At 37.3% G+C, this 26,242-nt stretch overlaps 1 protein-coding gene and 1 long non-coding RNA gene across 2 annotated transcripts in view; one reads left to right on the top strand and one right to left on the bottom strand.

The window, feature by feature from the left end:
- Positions 1–4,070: 4,070 nt before the first annotated feature.
- Positions 4,071–7,773, top strand: LOC137848361 (uncharacterized). Its single transcript, XM_068667408.1, has 2 exons — positions 4,071–5,857; positions 6,329–7,773. The coding sequence occupies exon 1, from the start codon at positions 4,693–4,695 to the stop codon at positions 5,605–5,607; it is 915 nt and encodes a 304-aa protein (XP_068523509.1). The 5' UTR covers positions 4,071–4,692; the 3' UTR covers positions 5,608–5,857; positions 6,329–7,773.
- The window catches only part of LOC137848362 (uncharacterized), a 479,163-nt gene continuing 460,606 nt past the window's right edge, over positions 7,686–26,242 (bottom strand). Inside the window, exon 3 of the long non-coding RNA XR_011091313.1 lies at positions 7,686–7,798. This is a non-coding gene — a long non-coding RNA (uncharacterized lncRNA). The remainder of the gene's footprint in view (positions 7,799–26,242) is intronic.

Here is a 26,242-nt window from a genome sequence, read left to right on the forward strand (position 1 = left end):
AATTACCATGAAATGTAAATCTTGCAAATCTTGCGTGCAGTTTCCATTTCTTTGTCTCTTAATCAGACAAAAACAAAACAAAACAAAACAAAAACACCTCAGGAAAAGGTACTGATAAACGTAAACCTGGGGGAAAGTACCTGATAAATGACTTTGTGGCCCTTCTGTTTCTTGTTGTTGAAAAGCTACAAATGTCCATTGACAGAATTTCGCTATCTTTTTATCTTTATACGGTAGAATTGGAAACAGAAGGTTTGGATAACCAGCTATGTTGGGAAGGACATGTCCTTCAACAAAGACCATGTTGTTTCAAATCTTCATGGAATAAGATCTAATACCTGTGTCCTGGTTTAGATTTACTTCTCTTAACCTGCCTCTGAGTGGAGTTATTCTAAATCACAGAGCTACAATACAGTCTTGAGACTTCTCAGACCACCAGTGACACTTTGGTGGAGCATAACTAGTTCTTATGAAAAAAGTTCAGAATGAGAATTGGCACAACCAAACACCCAAAATCACAGACAATATGAAGTAGTTCCTTATGCAGAGGTGGAAATTATATACATTAATAAGTTTGCTGACATCTAGATACCACTTTTTTTGCCCTGCTGATATAAGTATTTTAAATTGATGTGCTGTAAGTGAAGTAGTCTGCCCCATCAAGAAGAGGAGTTTCAGTTATGATATTTCTACTCCATAAGTCAAAATGAGCAGTAATAGTCATTTTTCTGCAAGTATCTTGAAACTAAATTAACAGAAATTTGCATTTATAACAAGACTTGTAGTTATATTACACACCCTAACCCCATAATATCTTAACTAATACACATTAATAGAGCTATATTGTATATTTTGTTGTCCAGTCTCTTAAAGTGATGTGTACATTCATTCAGTTATTAAATCTATTCCATTTATGTCAGCAGCTAGCGGAGGTGGTTCTGGGAGTAAAAAAAAATAAATAAAACATTTATCTGAGTTCCTAGGTACTAAGAAGTTTAGTTTACTACTGTGAGGAATGTTTTAACAATTCCAATTCGTGTCCATAAATTCGTGTCCATAAATTCGTGTCCATAAAGAATAATTCTGTTTGAATCCTGTCTGCCTCTGGGCCCTGCACTGGCAATTTAGTTCTTGAACCACAGATGCAGTGTGTCCCAGTCTCCCCCTCATTCTAGTCAATTTATCAAGTCTTCAGAAAACACTCCTTAAATTTATGAACCTGTTTGCTTTTGTTATTCCTGACTTCTAGTTCTAACAGTTACAGCCTTTTTTCCTGTCTTCTTCGAGATTAACTTAACACTGCTATAGATGTGTCTGTAAATAGCTGGGAAAGAATGTTTTAATTGCTCGTGAGTCGTCAACCTGTTTGGGAGTTTCAGAACAACTGATAATAACTGGTGACTGCTGGTGACTGTTATGAGATCCTTGATATCTGGCCAGGGGGGGCCAAGAGATTAAGAGGAAGAAAAAAGAAGCTGAAGGACGGTTGGGAGACAAGACCTGCGGAGAGTGTACAGAGAGTGTTCCATAAACTTGGAATAGTGCTGAGTAAGTACAAAGGGTGAGAGGAAGACTACGAGCCTTCAGCATGAAAGACCCCTAGAGACCCCCAGAGGAGACTGATGCGCATGCTCCAGTAGGAGGAATTGGACCCCGGAAGCTAATTATAATAATCTACTTTTTTAGAAGTAGTAATGAATATGTATTAGTCTAGGTGCATAAAAATCAGCTGCTTGATGTAACTGGTGTGCGTCCTGGTGGAGCAGAGACTCCCGGTGCACCCAGCGCTGTTTGCTTACCTCTATTCCTTTATATTCTTTTAATAAATCCTATTTTTTTATTTAATCCTAATTTGAATCCTGAGCCATTTATAACAATGTGGGGGCTCGTCCGGGATGGCTATAGTTCCTGAATTCTGATTTAATCTAGGAGAGGCGCCCCACCATTTGGTGGCTCCTGTTTGAGTCAGATCGTGACTAATGCCATCCTGAACCTGAATAAAGGTAAGCAAAGAATTTGATTATTTTTTTTTTTTGAGCTCCCTTGTTGCCGGCTGTTTTTTGCCCATAATTCTGCGCGCGAAGATCCGGACGAAGACGACAGGGTCGTTTGGATACCGTCTGGTTGGATTCCGGTGTCCGGGATCAAACCGGATGAAGACGACAGTCGTTTGGATACCGTCTGGTTCGATCCCAGACGAAGACAGCAGAGACGCTTGTGGATACCGTCCGATTGGAGTCTGGACGAAGACGACTGATTCGTAAGATACCGTCCGGTTGGGTAAGGGTACGGTTGCCATTTTTTGTGTGTGTGAGTGTAACTGAGACTTCTAAAGTCAGCGTGGAGGTCTTTTTGTTTTCTCACTGGTTCTAATCTCCTGTCGGGGGGGCTAGACTGGTGAGAAGAGGGATACGTGGGTGGGTGATAGGTCCTAAACCCCCTGCAAGACACTCTCACTGGGCAGCCAAGGGCTGGGGGAATTGCCACTAGTAAAATTCCCGGATGGGTCAGATAAAATCGAAGACCAAGGACCAGAAAGGGAGCAAATTACCAGATATATGACCAAAAAGTCCATTATGAATAATGATTAGAAATTGGAACAATAGGGGCCCCAGAAAATTTTAAAGAGTAAATTAAAAATGATCCAGTATTTTATGATAGAATGACCAAAAGAACCCTTAAGACCCCCTGTATTTTGATCCACGGAGGACGGGGTCTGTCAGGCTTTGAACATTAATAGTAGAATACCCGTGGATCCGGAAAAGAGCAAGCTGAAACATTGGAATTAGAAATTAGAGAGCAGTTGATTAAGAATGAATATGTGCTACATTTGTGCCTGTGCTGCACTTATACCACCAGATAACAGGAGCCTCTCGGGCCCCGAGAACCAGATCAAAAACAACCTCATGGTTCAGACTTTAACCAAGGGGTCTAAAATAAGGAGTGTTCACAAAGGGACAGGCTATGCATATGTATAGGAATGTTCATGTATATGTAACTCTTTACTAAAGCAATTTGTCACGTTAGGCCTGCACGACTTTGGGGGGACTACCTGCCCCGTGCTGCACAGAACTGAGTAAACATACCTACTTTACAATCCTACTGATTGTGGAGTCAGCTTTCTGAGAGTCATTTTGGTGAGCCAGGCAGGAGACACTCTGCTCGGCTGCGGGATCGGCTGCAGCGTGGACGCCCCTAGGTGCACCCTGAGCGTTTTGCTCGGAGGGGACTCCACTCTCAGCTGCTCACCGCAGGAGCAGAGATCTCCTGAAACTGCAGACAAATGGTATGTTTTCGGCTGCTGGAGGGATACTAACTGGAGTGTTAATAATTGTGTGTGTTTTTATGTATGTATTTTGTGTTGAAAGTATTTGTGTAAATGTAAGGGTTTGAAACAAAGTGTTACAAGTCACTTCACGAAGAACACAGTCAGAGACAATACTTGTTTGGTTGGTTATCATTCTAAATTATATTCCTGTGGTATGAATGAGATGTGCTGGAGGCCTCCATGTGCGAGTGTGCTGTGTGAGTGAGACGCAGCGTTGCTGCAAAGCGAGTGCAGAGTTCCGATCCCTGGTTCCGTACTCTCTGCAAGGGAGTGGGCAGAGACGAACGAAGTGCTTGACAGACTGAAAAGAAGTGCTGTTTTATCCAAGTTTTGAGTGGTGGTGCCTAATATATGGGCCCGGTGTATCTTGTGTATCTTGTGTATCCTATTTTTGCTCTTAAATGTTTTGACTGTGACAAGAAAAAGGCAGGAGCATGATATGACATGCTTCCTGCAACATATGAGGCCCGCACAAGCCGAGACCTGGACTCACTGAGACCCAGACTCGCTGAGACCTGAACAGGCCGAGAGACCTGAGTGGCGCCGAGAGACCGGAGCGGCGCTGGGAGGCCCGAGACACTACGGAGGGACTACCGCTGGACGGAGAGAGCCCTGAGAGATGCTGCAGAGCCACGGACGGCTCTGAGAGATATAGAATAGACCTGACAAAAGCTGCAAAACGCAGGGAAATTGAAGTAATTGCGGGACATCCGAGATCGAGTTGCTACGGGAGACCAGAGGCGTCAGTGGACACCGGTAGCCGACCCTCACCGTGTGGCGAGTCGGCACAGAGCAGAGGGGCGGACATCAGGACCCTGCAGCCTGTCTGACGTGACCATAGAGGCAGCGGCAGCAGCGGCTGTGCTGCTTCACTCTAGCATTCTTTTTATAAAAGGTTTATCTTGCAATGTAAAAAAAGACTATTAGTCCCCAGATCGGTGTTATAACTATTACTAATGATGACTTAGCTCTATTGCAGGGCAGGAGTGCAGAGACGCTGATTACACTGCCGAATGACCACCGGCAGGCTCTTTCACAAACCTAAGGTTGCAGCTGGCACTGCCTGCAGCCGTATAGCAGACGTTACACTCTCTTTCCTAACTAGTAATCATGTGTCTCATCCATTTGTGTTGAATGGCCAGTGACAAAAAGAAAAGGGGGAGACAAAGACAGAAACGGTACAAGGAGGATGCCACTGACACTAACAGCATGGGTAATAGGAGTAGTATAAATGACACAGGTGACGGTGTGGGGTGCTCTGCCTGCTGCTCGCCTTCACCTGACTGTGCACTGCTGCCAACGGTGCTAGAGTAAAATGTGAAGACTGCTCAGATGGCAGTGATGAGAGTGCTTGTGTGAAGAAGATGTGTACTGAATCTGACTTTGTGTGCATAGATATCAATAAAGTGTGTAACCAGCAGAGAGACTGCAAGGACTGGGGTGATGAGCCCCTGAAGGAATGCAACATAAATGAATGTGACTGTCCAGCTGGGTTTGACTTTGTAGAAAAGAGAAACTGTGGAATTGATGAATGTCAAAACCCTGGTATCTGTAGTCAAATCTGTATCAATCTGAAAGGTGGCTACAAATGTGAACGTAGCCGTGGCTATCAGATGAATCCTGCTACAGGAACTGGGAAAGGGCCATACCGGTACAAAAACACAAATAACACCTGTGATTACAATGACGCTGCTAAGCAGGGTTTAGGAGTTTATAGCATGGAGACAAGGGGTAACAACTACAGTGTTTGGAACAATTGTACAGCTTTGGCCTTGCTTCCTGATGTGCTTCTGATTTGTGGGGATGGGGCCTGGCATGGTATCCCTGCAAATGCTATCAGATGTCCATGTTACTTAGATAAACTCATGGTATTTGCTCCTAGCTTGTTACAGTTGCGTGAGATCACCAGACATAAATGGGCATTGCTTGCACCAGATAGCAATGATAATGTTGAATTGTGTGGGGTTGCAGCTAGAGCAGCATTGGCAATTTTAGTGCTTGGAGTGGCATCTGCGGCTGCACGTAACAACTTAGAAAAATTGGTATGCTGGGCCAAGAAGCAAGCCTATGCCATGACAGAGATACTTGAGGAGATGTTACCAGATCAAAATAGTCTGCGACATGCGCTCTTACAGGATCAAGCTGCTATTGACTTTTTGCTTTTGGCTCAAGGGCATGGGTGTGAGGGACTGTACCTTGTTTTACTGACTACTGAAACAGCTGTGAGAACCGCAGAAAGGGACCCATGCATCCAGAATAAAAGGACCAGTAACTACTGAAACTTGGAGGGTTGAGTCCACTCCTGGGAAACTGAAACTCATGCTAAGGAAGAACTAATATTCTGGCAACGAGGCTCTGCATGAATTAAGGATGCCAAATAAAGGGGACAAGCCTGAAGGGAGGAAAGGGAGAAGGCAAGACCAGGGCAGGACCCTCCACTGCGGTGTGTATGGTCTACCGAGGGAAGCAACCCCTATGGGTATTGACTGCCGAGTGAGAGGGCCTCGACTGGACTTCTCCCCCACTAAGGTCAGGTTGTCCTGAGAAAATAACATAAAACCCTTTTTTTTAACCTATATAAAATTGTGATTCGTTTTCCAGGAGCTGGATCACCCTGACAGGCCGAACGGTAACACGAGCCTGAATCAACCCTGAAGGTGTTTGCCTATTATGATCCAGATACGTGGGCAGAAGACAGATCGTGGGACTATAGGACCCCAGTATATATACTTAATAGAATAATTAGGTTATTAGCTGTAATAGAAATAGTTATAAAGATGAGAACTGCTTTGTATCAAAATTGCCTAGCTTTGGATTATTTACTAGCACAAGAAGGAGAAGTCTGTGGAAAATTTAGCTTTAGTAATTGCTGTTTAAAGATTGATAAAAAGGGTAGTAGCTAATACTCTTCCTAGTAGCTAATAGAATGTTATGTTCTGGTTTAGGATGAGAAGAATGTTAATAATATACTGATGTTTTAATTGTTTTTAATTGTTACAGAGCAGTGCTTACATCAAGCCAAGGACCAAGCCAAATTCAGCTTCTCACTGTCCTGCTAGCAGGCAGGCTGGGAGGAGGGCCGGACTGCTCGGGGTTAGGTTGGGCATCGGACAGCAGGTGGTGAGCAATTGCATTGTGCATCACTTGTTTCGTACACATTATTACTAGTAGTACTATTATAATCATTATTGTTATTATTATTATTGTTATTATCTACTTGTTTTTATCTCAACTCACAGGCTTCACTTTCCCATTTCTCTCTCCCATCCCAGAGAAGGAGAGGGGGGAGGTGAGCGAGCAAACACAAACCTGGAAGGATATGGAATGGGATTTATTTTTATGGCTGCCTGGTGGACCATGGGTTAAAAGAGTGTTATTTTTATTGTGATGTGGTGTAAAGATGTTATTGTTTATACCTTGTATGATACCTTGTCTTACATTATTAGTACACCAGGTGATAAATAGTACATTGGTAATAACTTCATTAAAAAAAAAAAAGGGAATATGTCAATTATGATGCTTAAGAATTGGACCCTTCAAGAACAAACTGATGAAATCCAATTATTATTAACAGAAGAGACACGAATTGGGGATATTAAAAAGAAGATAAGGGATTGTGAGGAATGTTTTAACAATTCCAATTCGTGTCCATAAATTCGTGTCCATAAAGAATAATTCTGTTTGAATCCTGTCTGCCTCTGGGCCCTGCACTGGCAATTTAGTTCTTGAACCACAGATGCAGTGTGTCCCAGTCTCCCCCTCATTCTAGTCAATTTATCAAGTCTTCAGAAAACACTCCTTAAATTTATGAACCTGTTTGCTTTTGTTATTCCTGACTTCTAGTTCTAACAGTTACAGCCTTTTTTCCTGTCTTCTTCGAGATTAACTTAACACTGCTATAGATGTGTCTGTAAATAGCTGGGAAAGAATGTTTTAATTGCTCGTGAGTCGTCAACCTGTTTGGGAGTTTCAGAACAACTGATAATAACTGGTGACTGCTGGTGACTGTTATGAGATCCTTGGTATCTGGCCAGGGGGGGCCAAGAGATTAAGAGGAAGAAAAAAGAAGCTGAAGGACGGTTGGGAGACAAGACCTGCGGAGAGTGTACAGAGAGTGTTCCATAAACTTGGAATAGTGCCGAGTAAGTACAAAGGGTGAGAGGAAGACTACGAGCCTTCAGCATGAAAGACCCCTAGAGACCCCCAGAGGAGACTGATGCGCATGCTCCAGTAGGAGGAACTGGACCCCGGAAGCTAATTATAATAATCTACTTTTTTAGAAGTAGTAATGAATATGTATTAGTCTAGGTGCATAAAAATCAGCTGCTTGATGTAACTGGTGTGCGTCCTGGTGGAGCAGAGACTCCCGGTGCACCCAGCGCTGTTTGCTTACCTCTATTCCTTTATATTCTTTTAATAAATCCTATTTTTTTATTTAATCCTAATTTGAATCCTGAGCCATTTATAACACTACTACAAGTAAAATATTTTCAGTTATTTCATTTGGGTGTGGGATTATACTGAGCACGTTATTTAACACTGATGGAGGCATTAGGCAAAATATATATATTTATTTATTTATTTATTTTTTCCATTCCACATAACTGTAAAACTCCTCTGATACTAACAGACTTAAATGATAACAATGTTTTTTATCATCCACTCACACATTTTGCATGTATATATGAGCAGTCCATTACCAGTATAAGCATGCATAAACAAACATCCAGAATACTGCTGCCACTGACTGTTTAGTTTCTTTAGCTGCCTGTAAACTGATACTACCCTTCCATTAAAGAAGCTATAAGTTCTGATCTCTTTAAAGAAACATGTAGTAACTATCCTACCTTTTCTAGTCTGTAAACCAGAGAATTAGAAGTTGTTGAGCTATTCCATATTTATGAGATTTAGGAATGTGTGCAACTTGATGTTTTTCTATATTATTACATTTTTTGGCAGTTTTCTCACCATTCCCTCACAGTTAGATTGAATTCATGTACTGTGCACTCCCAAGAGTATTGCAAGACATCATACATTGGATATTTTTATGGAAAGCTTCGTATACTTTCAGTGCTTGAAGACAATCTGTAAACTCAGATCCATTCAAGTGGAGTATTTTTTTGTAAGTGGATAAGTAAGTACACTGGAGACAGACACTTGTGGAGTGATACAATCTGCCAATAGGTTAGCATGGAAATACTTGACTGTTGCTATGTTTAATTAATTCTCACTATTGTCTACAGTTCTGTGTACAGTGTCTCTGCTGCTTAAAATATCATGAAAAATAACCCTTCCTTTGCTGATCAGCTCCAAGAGATGAAATGTTGAAAATATGTGCATTACTGCACAGTAAAGAGCAGAAGTAGTGAGGAAACCCATGTTACCATCACTTACAATGAGGTCTTACAAAGCCTGCCTGTGGATTAAATATTCTTATCTTCTAACAGAGTAAGGAGAGAGGACATGCTCTGGGAAATGAACATGCAAACAGACTAATTCAGAAACAGAGAAATTCAGGTCCTGCAGACTCTGGGCACTTCAGACTGATGTGTAACCTTTCTTGTTTCATTCCAGTGACCTTCCCCAAAACACTATGGTCAAAAACCACCAAAGACATTCAGATACTTAAGGTTGTGCTTGATGTGTCCATTTTAATCTGCAAATGGCACAGATTTGTATCTTCCTTTTATATCCATTTCATTTAAGATTTAATATTCTTGTTATATTACTTACTTTTCCTGCAAGATATTAAATATAGCTTTTTATTTGTTTGTTTATTTATATTGTCTTTTTCTGTCTATTTATGTATCCATTTCTGGAGTATACGTACTCTGCAATGTATTTTATACCTACCTGATGTACCAGTGTTTTGTACCTACCTGATGTAAAGGGAGTCATATTTTAAAGCTTAAATGATTGTTAAAGCTAAAATGTAATTGTTGTTAACTAGATCATACATATATATATATATATTTCTGATAAATTACATGAGTAGATGTTGCAGAATGAGTGTAATACATAGCATAATCTTCTGGCTGGTGTCTTAGACTTTTTTGTTAGCTTGATATATGTCCTTTACATTTAAAATGTAGGAAAATATGAAAGATATTTTGTCTTCTATTGCTTTCCTTGACAGCCTTCTTGGTTTAAAGTGGAAAAATATATATTCTAATCAATGAAATATAAGTTTTACCAAACTCAAAGTACTGAATCAGAACAAAGAATTCCTGCTGTTTGATTATACAGAATGTGATAGAATTAGATTTGGTTTCTTCCTGGTTTAATTTAGTTTATCCCCTCAGGAGATATCCATTCACCATATTTAATTTAGCTGTAATGCACTGTAGTAAATATTTTCCAAAAAGGAAAGCTTAATGAGTAGAAGACATGCACCACAAACTTATTTTCAAACTCACCTTTTCAGAAGTTTATGTTTTAGTTGCATGAAAACTTTTAAAGGGTAAAATTAGACCTCCAGAAATGTTCTTAATTTTGCATCCTTAGTGAAAAGTATTTGCTTATTAGTTGAAGCACAACACAAGTCTTATTGAAATCACTGGAACTGGGTTAAGGACCCAGACCCTTTGCCCGACGGTAGTCCAGAGCCCCACTAACATCACTGCTGGTGCTTTGCCTGCCTGGGTCAGAACTGCACATTGCTCCTGCACTAACTGCATGGGGACATGACAGCCACTACCTACCCCTGTCCTTGTCCCTCTCAGACAGCAGCCCTGCCCTCGGAGACATTGGCTGCTGCTTTCAGAGCAGCCTTCAGATGATATTTGTCCAGGCCTGAGGAAGTACAGAGTTAGGTTCAGGCTGAGACTAACTGTGGGGAAATATTTCTGGTGCTCTGTGTGCACAGAAAGGGCAAAGTATAGAGGAAAAGTGACCACTGTCTGTACTGCATACATTCAAAAAATCTTAACGCCTACTCATAACTTTTTAAAATGTGTCCTCACAAGCATTCAGAACCTACAAAAACAAGATTACAAAGCTATGAGACTTAATATATTTTTTTTTCTCCTCTTTGATCTTGCTGCTGGATTTTGATAAAATTAGCTCATATTGTGAATCACACACACAGAATCGTCTAGGTTGGAAGAGACCTTCAAGATCATTGAGTCCAACCTCCGAGCTAACAATAACAAGTCCTTCACTAAACCATATAACTAAGCTCAATATCTAAATGTCTTGTAAAAACCTCCAGGGAAGGTGACTGGGCAATACTCCATATCAGAAGGGAATTAAATGTTAAATTTTCTTTAAAAGTATAAATTGCCCAAATCGCATTACTTCTAGACTTATGATGTCATTAAGTATTCCATGATTTCAGGGGAAATAAATGACCTGGAATCACTACCTGAGACACAAGTCCCTGTGTCGTTAAAACCAGATTTGCAAGTAATTTATGTGGAAACTTCATATTTCAGCTCTACTTTGATTTCAGTTTCCATTCTGGAAAATTTCCACTGGAAAAAATGTTACTTTTTTTTTTTTTTTTTTTCAGGAATGGATTGTTTACATACCACTTTTTTCATGTGTGGTGAAACATGATTTGTCACTTGACAAGCATTGATTAGGTATAAATACAGAACAACCATCTATATTCATTATTAGGTGTATACTTCCTGAAAATAAAGGTCCAAGAAGGAAAGAAGTATCAAAACTGATATTTATCTCTAAGGTTGCATTGTTTTAATGCTGTAAATCAGAACGCAAAATTTATGAGAGAAGGGTAGACAAAATCTTCAGAGGGATGCAAATTTCATTTCTGTAAACAGCAGAAAATCATACCTTATACCTGATAAAGATCTGCCCCTTGTTTGCTGCTGCAGTGCTAAATGATTTATTTTTTTTTTATAAGCAGACAACTTTCTAATCGTGATTTGTTTTATAAATGTACACTTTAATAATAGATTGATGAATTACAGCAATTCCAGTATTAGCATGAATAAAGGTATAAAACTGTGAACTGCTATGTAGTTTCCCTTGCCCTGCCCTCCCCTCCCCTCCCCTTCCCTCTTTTCAGAGCTCCGGTATTTCTTTATGTCTTTCTTTGTTAAATTGCAGAACCTGCAAGTCACTAGGCTGCAATTATTTTTACATTTTGGAGCCTTGCATGAGGCTAATGACACAAATGCCTTTGCCAAGGGTAAACGGCAGCATAAGTGTATTGGGACCAATGACTCAAACAGTGCCTTGCTGGAGATGAACTGCAGTAGCCTGCGTTTCCATCACAGTTCAGCAGGAGAAGCAGCACGTTACACAAAAATTGGTAGTTAAGCAAAGCTTTAGGGAAGGTCAATATGGGGAAAATAAAAACAAAACAAAACAAAACAACAAAAAAAAACACAGGAGATTATAGCAGATGCAGTATGTGTCTGTGTTCGCTGCTGAGGTGAGCGAAGTTTCTGAGCTGCCATTCATGTGCCTCTCAGATGTTCAGGGGCTGCATGTAGGCACAAATTTCCTGTGACAAACTACTGATTGGATATTTTATCCATCATCACTAAAGGAGCATACTGCAGAGATGTTTGGAAGAGGCCAAGTAACATAGATGATGCCTGCAGAGGATGCAGGTGGACCAGGGCCAACTCAGAGCCATGGATCTGAGAATTCAGAGATCAGGCTTTGGTGAAATAGAGCATGAGGTTGAGGTCTACTAGTGTCTGTTCTGTTCCCTTCAGCTTCTTTAGGCTTTTGCGTACTTTTAGAGTTGCTTGAAGGTTAAATTTTGCTGTGTGCTAATGTAATGCACCTTGGTCATGCCAGACCAGAAGGGCATGAGACAGCAAAGAGTTTGGATGGATTTCCAGAGAAGATCTAAATGATGATTATAGGTATGATCAGGGTTGTTATTCCCTTTAATTTGTCAAATCCATCTGCCAGGTTTAGTCTGACTTAATCATGATTTTCTCAGATGTTTATTATGTTCTTCTCTGATGTGAGGTTGCAATGCAATTCCATTAACACTAAGGGTAAAGAGTGAAAGCCATCAATGATGTGATGTTTGATATTATATATTACTCAACATAAGCACTTACCTGAACTTACTCAAACCTAATCCCATACATAAACTAAAGATACTGGGAGAACTAAACTTTACATGCAATATTATCTTTTGTGATGCTTCTCAGAAAAGTCTTTGTGAAAAAGAAAGAGACTTATATTATCCTGATTTTCATCTTATTCTCCTAAGAGTGTTGGGAATAATAGTAGGAAATAGGGGAAAAATAGTTTACTTTAGCCGAGGAGGTAAACCTTCATATATGGAAGAAATGTTATTGCAGTTGAACTTTAATGTTATGAAAAATAGACTGAGTAAAAATAGTGCAAATACTAACAGTGATTCTTATTTAAAAATGTCAGGGCCTTTATTTATTTAGTTAGTTAGTTAGTTACTTGTTCGTTTATTTATTTATTTAGTTGTTTATTTATTTATTTATTTATTTATTTATTTTAGTTTTTGATTTAACTAAAAGAAAATCAGTAAGCCTAGTCTTTTTATTACAGATTTAAACAAAAATGAAATTATTTTCTGAACCTTAAAGTTGCCACAGTTTGAATTTTGAGGGTAGGGGTATTTACAGATATTCAAAACTGATTTGTCTTTGTATAGGTTATTTTCCTTCCTGTACTGGGTTAGCTATGGCAGGTAATGAACTGTATTGGTATAAAGAATCTACACTAAGGCAATAATCCCTTTCTAAAAATGTCAGTATCATTATAGAACCTCAGTTTTCTGTTACAGACAAAGCCTGCATAATAAATTAATTTTGAAAAATGATTTATTTAAAGTCGAAGTAAAACATCCAATGGAAAAATTAAAGTGTTATATATAAGACACTGTAGTAGCTTGGATGATTATGCAAATATAGGTGAGCTGGCCAAACTGCAGGTCAATGCAGGCTACTCATCAATGCAGGCTAAACATCAGTACAGTTTAAGCAATCAAAATCTGGATATCTCTTTTCAGGTCATAACTTCTTGTGCTAACAGCTGTACAAATACAAAAAGAGAGAAGGCATATGTCTTGGGAGATACTATATTCTAAATAACTACAGAAAACAAACAAACAAACAAACAAAAAACAACAGAAGTTGGAGAGTGATTGTCCAAGAATCACACTGTAAACCATGGCAGAAATAGGATAAAATCTAGATTTCTCAGTTCTTACTCAGTAGTCCCAGTTATAGAGTATGCCACTTCTCATTGCGTAACATGAGGACGTGATACTTTACACACCTCTACACAGTTTGGTAGTTTTGGTTTATTAATTCACAATAAATAAATCCAAGAAGCATTTTTATTTTCACAGAAAGAACTTTTGAGAGGAATTACTAATTTGAATCCTAACAGGTTAGTAAGGTTTTCAGGTCCATGACCACTAAAGACACATTGAAAATACCCTAAGCCAGGCTGCGCTCTCTGACAGGAATTTCACAACATATTGTCTTCTTGCAGTATCTGCAGATGCAAAAGCTACAACATGGGAATTTGGGAATTTGAAAATGCTTTTGCTGTACTATGCAATCCTGAACTCCAATAAACAAACTAAAACAATAATACACTTTTCATAGCAACTGCAGAATGTACTTGCATGTTAATTCCTAGTGTCAGCAGCCGCAGTGATGACAGATTTAGACATTAGAAAATGAAACACATAGAATATTTTATGCAGAGCAGGAGACTGCTTTTTGCTCAGTAGGGAAAAGGCAAAGACTCTCAAGACTTGTCTGTGTTTACATTTGCCTCTTCAGGGACTGCTGACAGCTCACAGGAGCAGAAAGCCCTGGGATCTGCTTCCCAGGGGTTTGCACTGTTAAATAGAATCACAGAATAATTTATGTTGGAAAATACCCTTATGGTTTTCAGTTCCAACCATCAACCTAACACTGCCAAGTCAACCACTAAACCACATCCCTAAGCACCACATCCACAAATCTCTTGAATCACCAGGGATGGTGACTCTACCACCTTTACCACCCAGGTAGACTGTTCCAATGTTTAAGCACCCGCTCTGTGAGGAAATTCTTCCTAATGTCCAATATAAACCTCCCCTGGTGCAGCTTGAGGCCATTTTCTTATGTCCTATCATTTATCAACAACCTGAGAAAGAAGACCAACACCCTCCATGCTGCAACCTCCTTTCAGGAAGCTGTAGAGAACAATCTCCCATCTTTTCTCTAGACTAAGTGACCCCAGCTGCCACAGCTGCTCTTCACAAGTCTGGTTTTCTTGACCCTTCACCAGATTCTTTGCCTTTCTTTGGACACACTTCAGCACCTTGATGTCCTTCTTGTGGTGAAGAGCTCAAACCTGAACATAACAGTCAAGGTGTGGTCTCACCAGAGCTGCGTATAGGGGGAAAATCACTTCCCTAGTCCTGCTGGCCACACCATTTCTGGTGCAGACCAGGATGGAATCAGTTTTCTTGGCCACCTGGCCACACTTCTAGCTCATGTTCATGCGTTGGCCTGCACCTTGTGGTCCTTCTCTGCTGTGCAACTTTCCAGCCACTCTTCACCAAGCCTATACTGTCATGTGGGGTTGTTTTGACCCAGCAGGAACAAAATAGCAGGAAGAAAATTAATCTCTGGCACAGTGGCTCCTCCAGAACAGTGGCTGTGTGCCTATGGAGACACACAGATTAAAACTGTTTGAATGCATTTGAAAATCTAGCCTCTGTATTTAAATGCCTATGTCGAAAATGAGCTTCACTGAAAATACCTTTCTTGAACAGATGGAGACTTATTTCAACACAACTTCCCAATCTGTTGAGGTTCATCCATTAAACTAGGAATAGTTACACACATGGAAAACTACCCCCTGATGTGGTCTGTTGCAGCCTTTTTGTAAAAGCAGCAAGCCTGAATTTCAGCTTCTTAGAAGAGTAAGAGACAAAGACAACAGTAAACCATGTTAAAATCATCTTTAAAGTTTCCTTTCACTGTTCACAATTTACAGTGTGACTAGTGATTTTGAGGATCTCTGTAGTGTATGGGGCACCTGATTTGAAACACATAAAAGTGGTTTGGATTTGAGAAAAAGAGAGCACTCAGGCTTTCTGTTGTTCAGTCACAGGTTTTTCTGAATGTGTTTTCTAAAGGAGACTTCTACAGAACATCTCTTCTCAGAAAGAGGTTTTGGTGCTAGTGGATCTCATCTTATTTGAAAAAAAAAAAAAAAAAAATGCAGGATGAGCCTTTCAGTATATCCTGGCCAAATTACAGGTCTCTAGTCAGGTAAATCAATATAGTAATGTCACCTGCATACATATTCCTAATTTGCCTTTTAATTTTAGTGGCAAAAGAAAAAGTTTGTACCATCTGGAAACTCTTGTTTTATTTTTCCCCATCTTTCTGAGGTAGCTTATATAATTACTTGGCAAACAGTCTGGTTAATGCCCCTACATCTTGTCAATAATTTGTATGCAAACGATGAACTCTTGTGTGAGTGATAGTTCCTCTGAGGCAGGAGAGAGAGCAGGGGAAGCAGTTACAGCTGCATAAATGTGATCGTCTTGTAAATATGTTGCCTAAGCACTTGCTCTAAACTGTGTGTCCACAGAGACTTTTATTAATGACTAGAACTGTGTGAAAAATGCATAAAATGATGCCACTTGTGTAGCATGCACTGCAGTCAGTGAAGGCTGTCAGATAGTAAGGCAAGGTGGTGAGTAGAAGCAAAAGGATGGTAGGCAATGTGGACAAAACTTAGGGGGAAAAAAAATGGCTTTACAGTGTGGAGTAAAAAATGGATGGGTAGTAAAGCCTTACATGTGAACCTGCAGGCCAAATTCATGACAGCTCTTATGTACCTGCAGTCTTCATCTCCCAATTTTCCTGGCATCCATTCCTGGGAAAGGTTTTGTTCACATGCAACTTATTTTATTCAACTCTTAGATCATCTTCCCTTAACATTGCTGTAACTTATTGCATAAGTTACCCAAATCAGCAGAGACAAATTATTTTTCTCTTACTGTTCCTGCACTGCAGATTTTTCCCCTTATTTTATTAATTATTTTATTTTATTTTATTTTATTTTATTTTATTTTATTTTTTATTTTATTTTATTTTATTTTATTTTATTTTATTTTATTTTATTTTATTTTATTTTATTTTATTTTATTTTTGAAGGGAATAATATGAATATGAATAATATGTTTTTTTGTTTGTTTGTTTTGTTTTGTTTGTTGTTCACTGTACTGGTTACAATGACTTTTTCAACCCATTTCTCTTTCTGTTTTATATATATGTATATATTTATAATATATATATTTGTACATATAAGACTAAATAATTACTTTTCATTTAGAAATTATAACAGTGGATTGGCATGACTTGATATCCTTTCCCTCGTTGCAATACTATCCATTGCAAATCACTTGCAAGTCATATAAAGGTAGTTAGCTGTTAATGGAAATGTTACACGTATCAGAAGAAGGAAGCATGATATTTAGGATGTCATAAGAATTTTGCATAATAGAGTATTCTTTCACTGTTTAGCAATAAACTTTTAATTCAGCTCCTTCCTGCAGAAAACTGACTTAATGTACAACAGGAATTGTTGTTGTCTTGACATCAGGAGGGGGTTATTCACAGAGAGGGTGGTTGCACACTGGAACAGGCTCCCCAGGGAAGTGGTCACTGCACCGAGCCTGTCTGAATTTAAGAAGAGATTGGACTGTGCACTTAGTCACATGGTCTGAAATTTTGGGTAGACCTGTGCGGTGTCAAGAGTAGGACTTGATGATCCTTAAGGGTCCCTTCCAACTCAGGATATTTTATGATTCTATGAATTATAGTACCTGCGTGCAATGACTCAGTGACTTTGTGTTTATCTCTGAAGAGGGACTTTCAGTCTCAATTTATCCCAGCACCTGTAAATTTCCATAGGCTGAATGCAGTGAAGAAAATAGAGCTAGAAAAACTACAAAGACAGACATAAGTGTTGGCAAGGAGACTCCAGGACAAATTATTGTACGGAAAAAAATTCTTTCAGCCTTATCATTGTCACCTTAGCAATGGCACCCAAGCAGAGCTGAAGAATGAATGAATGAGATTAAACAAAAGTTATAAATAAGTTTCCATGAGTATTAATTTATTTCTGAATTACATTTCTTTCCAATAAATATTAATTATATGCCTTGGAAATTTTCTAATTGTTTTCTAACAATGTTGATCAAGATATTTTGGTCTCTCCTTGAAGAAAAAGAAATATTGCAAAAGCAATTGATTGTAAAATATTAAGCAAATTTGTAGATTTATGTTTACCCACACTATGTTACTATAGTTCTACTATGCTGTACACATTTTTCTAACAAAGTAACTCCTATTTACATACATGGAATATGACTATTGACATAAGTTATTAATGCCATAATTGATCTCTGCTTATTACCTAACAAAGAGATTTACTTGTGTTTGTTCCATCTCTTGACATTATGAGTTGAACCACCATGTGTAATCTAAAATGTTTGCCTTTGTATGGTATCAGCAGGTATGTTTCAGACAGACTTTTGACTTCTTGTAAAGCTTCCCAAAAGCTTTACAAAATTGTTTAGATCAAAATATTTTCATTTTTATTTTAAATAGATTTTGTTTACCATTATACTTATTAAATTATAATTTTACTTCATATAATTCTCCTACTTTGAATTTATAAGTTCTGCAAAAACTATAATGGGTATTCACTTTATAATTTATAATAGTTTCATTACAACTTTCTTCAATTTATAAATATAAATTAACTGTCCTTCCTTTGTTTTATATCTGTGAGTCTGCTGACCTGACATTAAGGGAAAAACAAGAATATAATTTGAAAATAAACTTTGCTAATACAAAGAGAGGAAACAATAATGATTATACGGCTTTTGTGTGTGTGTGTGTGTGTGTGTGTTTGTGATACTGTAAAAAGGCAGTCTAATTTAATTATTACTCTGTCACTCTGCTAATGACTATTTAGCCTTTACAAATGACAGTCTACACTAAAACAGGGAGCTAATCCATGCTTTTAATACTAAAACCATTTTTTTCTTTTGTGTTAATTTCAACCAGAATGGAAAATCATGTAATGTTATTGCTTTGCTTGTGATCATATATTGAAATCTTTGAAGCTTTATGCACTATAAATGCACTGAAATGGAGTATTTTTGAGAAACTGAAAATGTTTCTGCTAATAGTTTCAATGGAAAGCTTTTAAAAGGGATTTTAAAAATAGAAAGCTAAGCTAAAAATCTGCATACAATATATTGCATCACAAACAAATACATTTCTTCTTAAGCACTGAATTGTTGCAACAAAACTCCAAGTAACATTCACATTTGAAATATTTCAGTCTACGTATATGAGAAACTGACACATGTAAATGCGAAACCCTTATTTTTCCCATTTTTGCCAGGTGGTGAATAAACAAACATGTTCCTTCAGGATGAATGGGCTTGTTATAGCCCATCACCCACTCTCTAGTAATCACACACTTTTACTCCAAGCTAAACACAAGGTCAGCTACTGTTTTGCCACAGTTATCTAGCACTGGTTTAGCACAACATCGGCATCATGTCTCTGATGGTACAGTTTGGGCAGCTTGGGGGTGCGTGTATCTGGAAACCAAGAGAGTGATGGCACCAGACAGTCGAGCATCTCTCATGACTTTGCTGCTGCAGAAAGTGCACATTTGCTGCAGGCTGGTGCCAGAAGCAGCAGTTTGTGCTGGTCAGTGTGAAAAAGAGAAACAAAAGCCCATGGTGACCAGTTGGAGGCAACTCAGAGCAGGGGCTTTGCTTTCTGGAGACACACTTTTGCCTGTGTACCCTTGTCTGTGCAACCTTGGTGCTAGGCAAGTGGGACAGAAGCAGTGTTAGCAGCCTGTATTGGTTCTGCAAAGTATTGCCATGTATAGCAGATGTGGCGTAACTACTGCTGAAGCACAGCATGAATGTTTTGCAAGTTCACATATATATAATACATATATTTTAGGGTAACTATCCAACCCAAATCAATGATAGATTTAATTTAAAAATACAGTGGTGGAACATATGATTCATGAGACATTCAGTTGTCTCTCCAACAGGGAAAACAATCTTCAAATGAGATCGTGCATGTTTCCAAAAGTCAGTATCTATCTATCTATCTATCTATCTATCTATCTATCTATCTATCTATCTTTCTATCTATCTATCTATCTATCTATCTATCTATCTATCTATCTATCTACCTACCTATCATCTATCTATTATTATCATTTGCCATAAACATAAATTGATATTTTTATTTATATTTAATATTTATCATTATTATATTTATACTTTATTATTTGATGTAAATATAAATATATATATCTGCTGAAGATGAAACCTGCTTTGGAAGAATATTTTTCTTCTTCTTTCAATATTAATTATCCTTCCAAAACCATTTATCTGTTGCAATAAGGAGTCCAAACATAGGTGTATGTAAAAAAAGAGTAAACAATAAAACTGAAGAACATAAAATTTCCTGCAAAAAGGATGGAATGGGAAGTGGAAACAACTTTAATCCAGAGTGATTCTGTGTTCTGCTAGCATTCCTTAGACATTCTAGTGGCGTGATAATTTGCAGGCCTTGTGCTATCACTAAATATGCAATAGAAAAGGAAATAGAATAATGTGATAGATGTGTTGCCGGATATGGACTTGCATTTCTGTTCAATACAAAATCCACTGCTTTAATTAAATGGCTTTCAACTAATATAGGTGCTTTCTGCAAATACAATTTAAGATGTGTTATAGGTGATTGAGACATTGTTTTCATTTGGAAATACTGAATTGGTAGTCAAAGGTATTTCTTTTTTCCCCTTGCTTTTTCAGGTAGCCAAATATTTGCCGTCTGAAAAACATGCTGGAATACAATAAAGTTGTGATAGTTTTTGTATCTATCTATCTACCTATTATTATTATTATTATTATTATTATTATTATTATTATTATTATTATTATTCATCATCATCATCATCATCAAGGACACCAACAGAATATTTCTGCTTTATTTGCTTCTTATTTTGTTACCTTGATCTGATTTGCCATAAAAGAGGAACCTCTGTTCTGGAATACTGCAAAGTGTTAAGAAACCACCTATGTATGCAAACGACTAAATGTTTGTATTTAGGCTGGTGATGCAGATTTACTCCAGAATAACTCCTTTAATAAAATGTATGATTTTTGTGTACTTAATCATATCTTTAAATTGTTTCCCAAAATATTACTCTTGCAAACTGTGGTGAAGTTGCTGCTATGCAGAAAATGAATTCTGATATCATCACAAGGAATTTCAGGTTTGAACCTAAGGTAACAGACTGCTCAGCAAAGACATCTCCTGAGATATATAACTTGACCAGGAAATGGCAATGCCACTCTACTCCTAGGAGCTTCAGCACTTTTGTAGTCATATGTACTTTATAAATATAAATATAAATATAAATATAAATATAAATATAAATATAAATATAAATATAAATATAAATAATATAAATATAAATATAAATAGTATATATATAATATATTTTCATATATATATATATATATATATTTTTTTTTTCAGTTTGGGGGGGAGTAGGAAGAAAGGATATAAATGTTTTGCCATTGATTTCACCTTTCCAAGCAATGTAATGTAGAAACCACTTTGCAGGCAGTGTTTTACAGCTAGAATGAAAGAAAAGAAGAATGCTCTGTGATCTCACAAGCCTGTTTTATGTACACAGGCAATGTACAACAATATTAACTTGTATATATGGACTAAGGACATTATCTCAAACTTTCAAGGTTCTGAGTCATACCGACAAATAATACAATTTGCCTTTCTCAAATCGTCCTTGTGGCATTTTGCTTGTAACAGCCTACTTCACAGTTGACCTTGAGAATCCCTGGTGTGTTACGGCAAGATTTTCTAGGCAAAGTAATATAAAATACAGAGCTTTTGTGATTCTGTGTTCCATGTAGAATTTATAGTCTTACAGCACAATATGAACAGGACACTAAAAGAAACTTCAGTTTTCGTGATATAGATGTTAATATCTTTGAAGGAATTTTAGAGTAATGAAAGTTTCCTAAGAATGGCTACTGCTGTTGTTAATTTAATAAAATCCTAAGAAAAAGATAAATTTGTCAGAACCAAAGGCTGATGGGATAATATGAACAACCCTAGTCATGAAGCCTGCTGTACTGCTTGATTTTTTCTCTTCTTCTTTTTTTTTTTTTTTTTGTAAAATCATTTTGTAGAAATCAATAATACATAAAATTACCTACAAGACAGAAGAGTTACTCAAACCATTATGTTGACTTTTTTTTTTCCTTCTTTTTTCTTTTTTCTTTTCAGTATTTGATATTGGCCTATGTCATTCATGTCATTAAAACAGTATACAAAAAAAAGGCAATCACTAGACCAGAATTAAAACAGGGAGCTCCCTGATAATCAATACTTTTAACACCAAAATATTCCAGGATGAAAAGGAGAGAATTATTGTTATTATTATTATTATTTTATTTTTCCTTTTGCCAATGGTTAGGATCGTGGAATTTTTTTTTGTGTAGCAGATTTAGTGCTGCTGGTTCGACAAAAGATGACCTGTTCTTAGTAGCTTAATTTCAATACATTGTCAGGACTTTAAGCTTCTTGATTTTAACTTGTTCTTTGTGCGTATTACTTTGAGAGCAGAGCACAGACATCAAGCACTAGAGTCTTCAGACTAGTCTCTGTGTCAGTATTAAATTGATTGAATAAAGTGCAAATTTCTGGAAAACAGTAGTGTTTTGTGTTGAGTAAGTATTTTTTGCTGCTTCTTTCTTCTAAAGAAGTTTTGTGTATCTTCAAGCACCACAAAGAAAAAAAATGTGAGAAAAAAAATATAACCTATAAAACCTAAGCACTATATTTATAAGAGAAAGAACTCCCTATACATTTTAATATGGTAAGTTCCCTAATAATTACAAAGAATAAGCAAAAAGTGTATCAGATATTTTGGATGCAATAACTACTATGCAATAACTACTAGTTCTATTTTTGGCCCTGTCATTTCACTGACTAGAAACTATAGCATTTGGGAGTTTAATTACCAAAGGAGAGTAACTTACAAAATGTCTAGACTTCTAGACACTGTTAATTGTACCTAGGCTTTCCAGGAAATCCAGGTGACTGCAGGCACAAAATTGCAAGTAATTAGAAACTTAAGTGAAACTTCTGATCAAATGTGGAGAATATGAAAATATCTAGCCATTTAAACATCAATATTGTAAAATATTGACTGTATTGTAAAGTCAATAGACTGTAAAAAAAAAAAAAAGACTACAAAAGACTACAAAATACTATATTGTAAAATATGACTGCTAAAAACATGGGGATTTTGACTACAATGATAAGAAAGAATAATCTTAATGGAAAAATACCATTATACAGCAAAAATTGCAAGTGCTCTTTTAAAGATAAAACTTTAGATGTCGGGATGACTGTCCTCAGTTGTTCTTGACACCCCCTTGGCAATGATACTGTTCTGTTTTGTCAGCATCACCAATGAATACTGTTACTATGCTGTATAAAATAATCATATTATATGGCAGATAAAACAAGGGGTATGCATCCGATTATAAATAATTTAATTTTACAAAGGAATTTTACATCTTAATCTGTTTGAACATCACTTTCACTTAGACTCTGAATAAAATTATGTTATTGTATTCCTTCATATAATCTAATATTTCACCCATAAGGAAATGTCAGGTCACATTTACAACAATCTAGGGGCTTCTAAGCTGGATAGGAAGGTCATTCTGTTTGAGCATTGTAAATGAACCTGTCCAACAAAGTTTTGGTTAGGGACAACCAAGGACTCATTATATAGTCAATTTACACAAATGCCAGCAAAAGCAATGCCAAGGCTGTTATTTTTTGTCCTTTGAAATTTGAAATAGTATCAAGCATATTGGAATTTATCCTTTATTATCAAGCCTGGGAAGAAATTGTTTTAAAAATATTTTTATAGATGTGTATAGTGTTACAATGCAAGTAAAATTAATAAAAATAATATTTTGCTAAATTGGAAAAAGGTGTATTTCAATATCATAAAAAAATATATAAGTATATTATATTGGTCTCATAAACTATACTATGAGAGGCTGGACTGTCATTTATTGCCTTTCTAAACAGTTAGATAGGCATAATTAAGTTGTAACAAGACTTTTTTTTTTTTTTAGCAACTTGTGACTTATAAATGACTGTATATATGTGCGTTCACATATGCACAACCATGGACCACAGCTTCCGTCTTGAAAGTGGTTTCCACTGGCATAGAAATATTAGAAGATTCTCTATAGCTATAATTGACAGTGGAAATGAGCAACAGATATGTAGCTGTGAGTGACTCCAAAGTCACTAATTAGTGACTTTGTCACTGATTACTCCATATGAAGAAAAGAGGCAATGAGATTCTTCCCAAATTTGTGAAGGGACGGGAGTTACTTGACCTTTTTTTTATATCCAATGTCTTTTGTGTTCCAAATATTGCTTTGCTGTAGCATTTGTCTATTTTGTAGCATTGCAATGGCATCTCAGAATCACTGAGTTATCTCTTTTAGCTGATGCAAAGGTGATTCCAAGGTGATGCAAAACCACCTTCAAAAATAAAAAAAAAAATATTTTGAATAATCTACTAATGAACTGAATCAAAACATTTAAGCGTTTTTGTAATATTAGTAATTATTCCTCTTCTCAGAGCTCTTTTTAGAGCATTCTTGATTTACATGAAGCCTCACTCTGTACACATAAGGTGTGGAAGATGCTTCTACTTGAAGACAAAGTACAAATTAAGGCATTGAAACTATATACTCTGATATCAGCAGTGGATTTGAAGGTCTCTAAGAAGAAACAAAATCCTTTCTTGATCGTCACAGTCTATTTTGGCCCATCAATCAAATGTAATTGATGTAATTGAACTGAGTTCATATGAACAACTGGCGTTACCAGAAAAAAAAAAAAAAAAAAAAAAAAAAAAAGCTCTCTTGATTACTTGATTACAAGAAGAGAATAAAGTATATATGACTACTTTTGAAGTGTTATCACAGACGTTCACATGATAACATACAAATTTCATATTTGGAGATGACAAATTCAGTTTCACCACTGTTCAGAAAGGAAGCAAAGAAGCTATGACTCAATGATTCTGTGAAAGAAGCCTTACTCTACTAAACTGATATTTCTGAAGTGATGAAGGTAAGGAGAATTTATTTCCCTACATAAAGGAGAATGTATTTCCTGCAGAAAAGACAAGAAGCTATTGCTTACCACCCTGTAGAAATGTCTTTATTCTGCACTGGAAATCCTGAAAGTCCCAGAACTTTTCTATGCAACGGATTTGATTCCTTGCACAGCACAGAGCTGTAAAGCTACCACAAGAAAATGAAAGAACTTTCATGGTTGGTAATGTTTAGTGATCACACTGGTCTGATTTCTTGACTCTTTTGAAGGCTTCTTTCTTCTTCTATTTTTCAGGGTTGTTGTACAACACCTGTCAGAGTGTTGTAGACACTTCAGGTTGCAAAAGCAATCTCTTTGCTATGCTAAGAACAAATCTTTGGCAAGGAAATTTTCTTTTGTTATTTTTAATGTTTTCATGTTGGTCACTGGTCTGGCATTAATGTTTTTATTGATTGGATATCCACAGGTTATTTTATCAATATCCATAGTTTTGTTAAGGCTCACCCATGCAGAGGAACTCACTAAAGAGGTTTGGACTAGATTGGAGGAAGTCTGGGCTGCAGTGACCACACTTGAGTTTGTGATCTCAAGAAATACGGGCACAAGAACTCTGCATCCCCCTGTGTAATGAAGCAAATAGGGAGGGCAGAAAAATCAGGATGGCTGATGAAGGACGTGCTGGTAAAACTGAGGTGCAAGAAGGAAACGCACAGGCAGTGGAAGCAGGGACATATGCCCTGGGAGGAGTACAGAGATGCTGTCTGGATATACAAGGATGGGATCAGGAAAGCCAAGGCATGGATGGAACTGACCTTGGCAAGGGATGCAGGGAATAACAAGAAGTGATTCTATAGGTACATTGGTCAGAAAAGAAAGGCCAGAAAGAGTATACTCCCTCTGATAAATGAGATCACCTGATGAAGCTCAACAAGTATAAGTCTATGGAGCCTGATGACATACACCCCAGAGTCCCAAAGGAATTGGCTGATATAGTTGCTAAGCCTCTCTAAATCATATTTGAAAAGTCCTAGTAGTCAGGTGAAATAGAAAAAGATAAACACTGCCATTAAAAATAAATAAATAAATAAATAAATAAATAAATAAATAAATAAATAAATAAAAAGACCCGGGCAACTACCAGTGAATCTCACTACCGTGCCTAGAAAAGCACTGTCAAGGTACATATGAGACAAGGAGGTGATCCAAGACAGGCAGCAGAGCTTAACCCAGAGCAAATTGTGTCTGACCAATCTAGTGGCCTTCTATGATGGACTGACTGCATCAGTTGACAAGGGAAGACCAAATGATGTCATGTACCTGGACTTATGCAAGGTCTTTGATACCGTCCAATGCAACATCCTGATTTCCAGACTGGAGAAAGATAGATTTGAAGGGTGGACTTTTCAGTGGGTAAGGAGTTAGCTTGAAGGTTACACCCAGAGAGTGGTGGTCAGTGGGTCTATGTTCAAGTGGAGGCTGGTGACAAGTGATGTTGCTCAGGAAACTAGGCTTGGGACTGTTGATGTTATTGATATTAATCTTTATGTTGATATTAATCTTTATGTTGATATTAATCTTTAGAGATGGTGGGACCAAGTGCACCCTCAGCAAGTTGGAAAAAAAAAAAAAAACAACAACCTGAGTGGTATAATTGATACAACAGAAGGAAGGGCTACCCTCCAAAGGGATC

The sequence above is a fragment of the Anas acuta genome, chromosome Z (genome assembly GCF_963932015.1).
Source record: "Anas acuta chromosome Z, bAnaAcu1.1, whole genome shotgun sequence".
In the NCBI taxonomy this organism is placed as follows: Eukaryota; Metazoa; Chordata; class Aves; order Anseriformes; family Anatidae; genus Anas; species Anas acuta.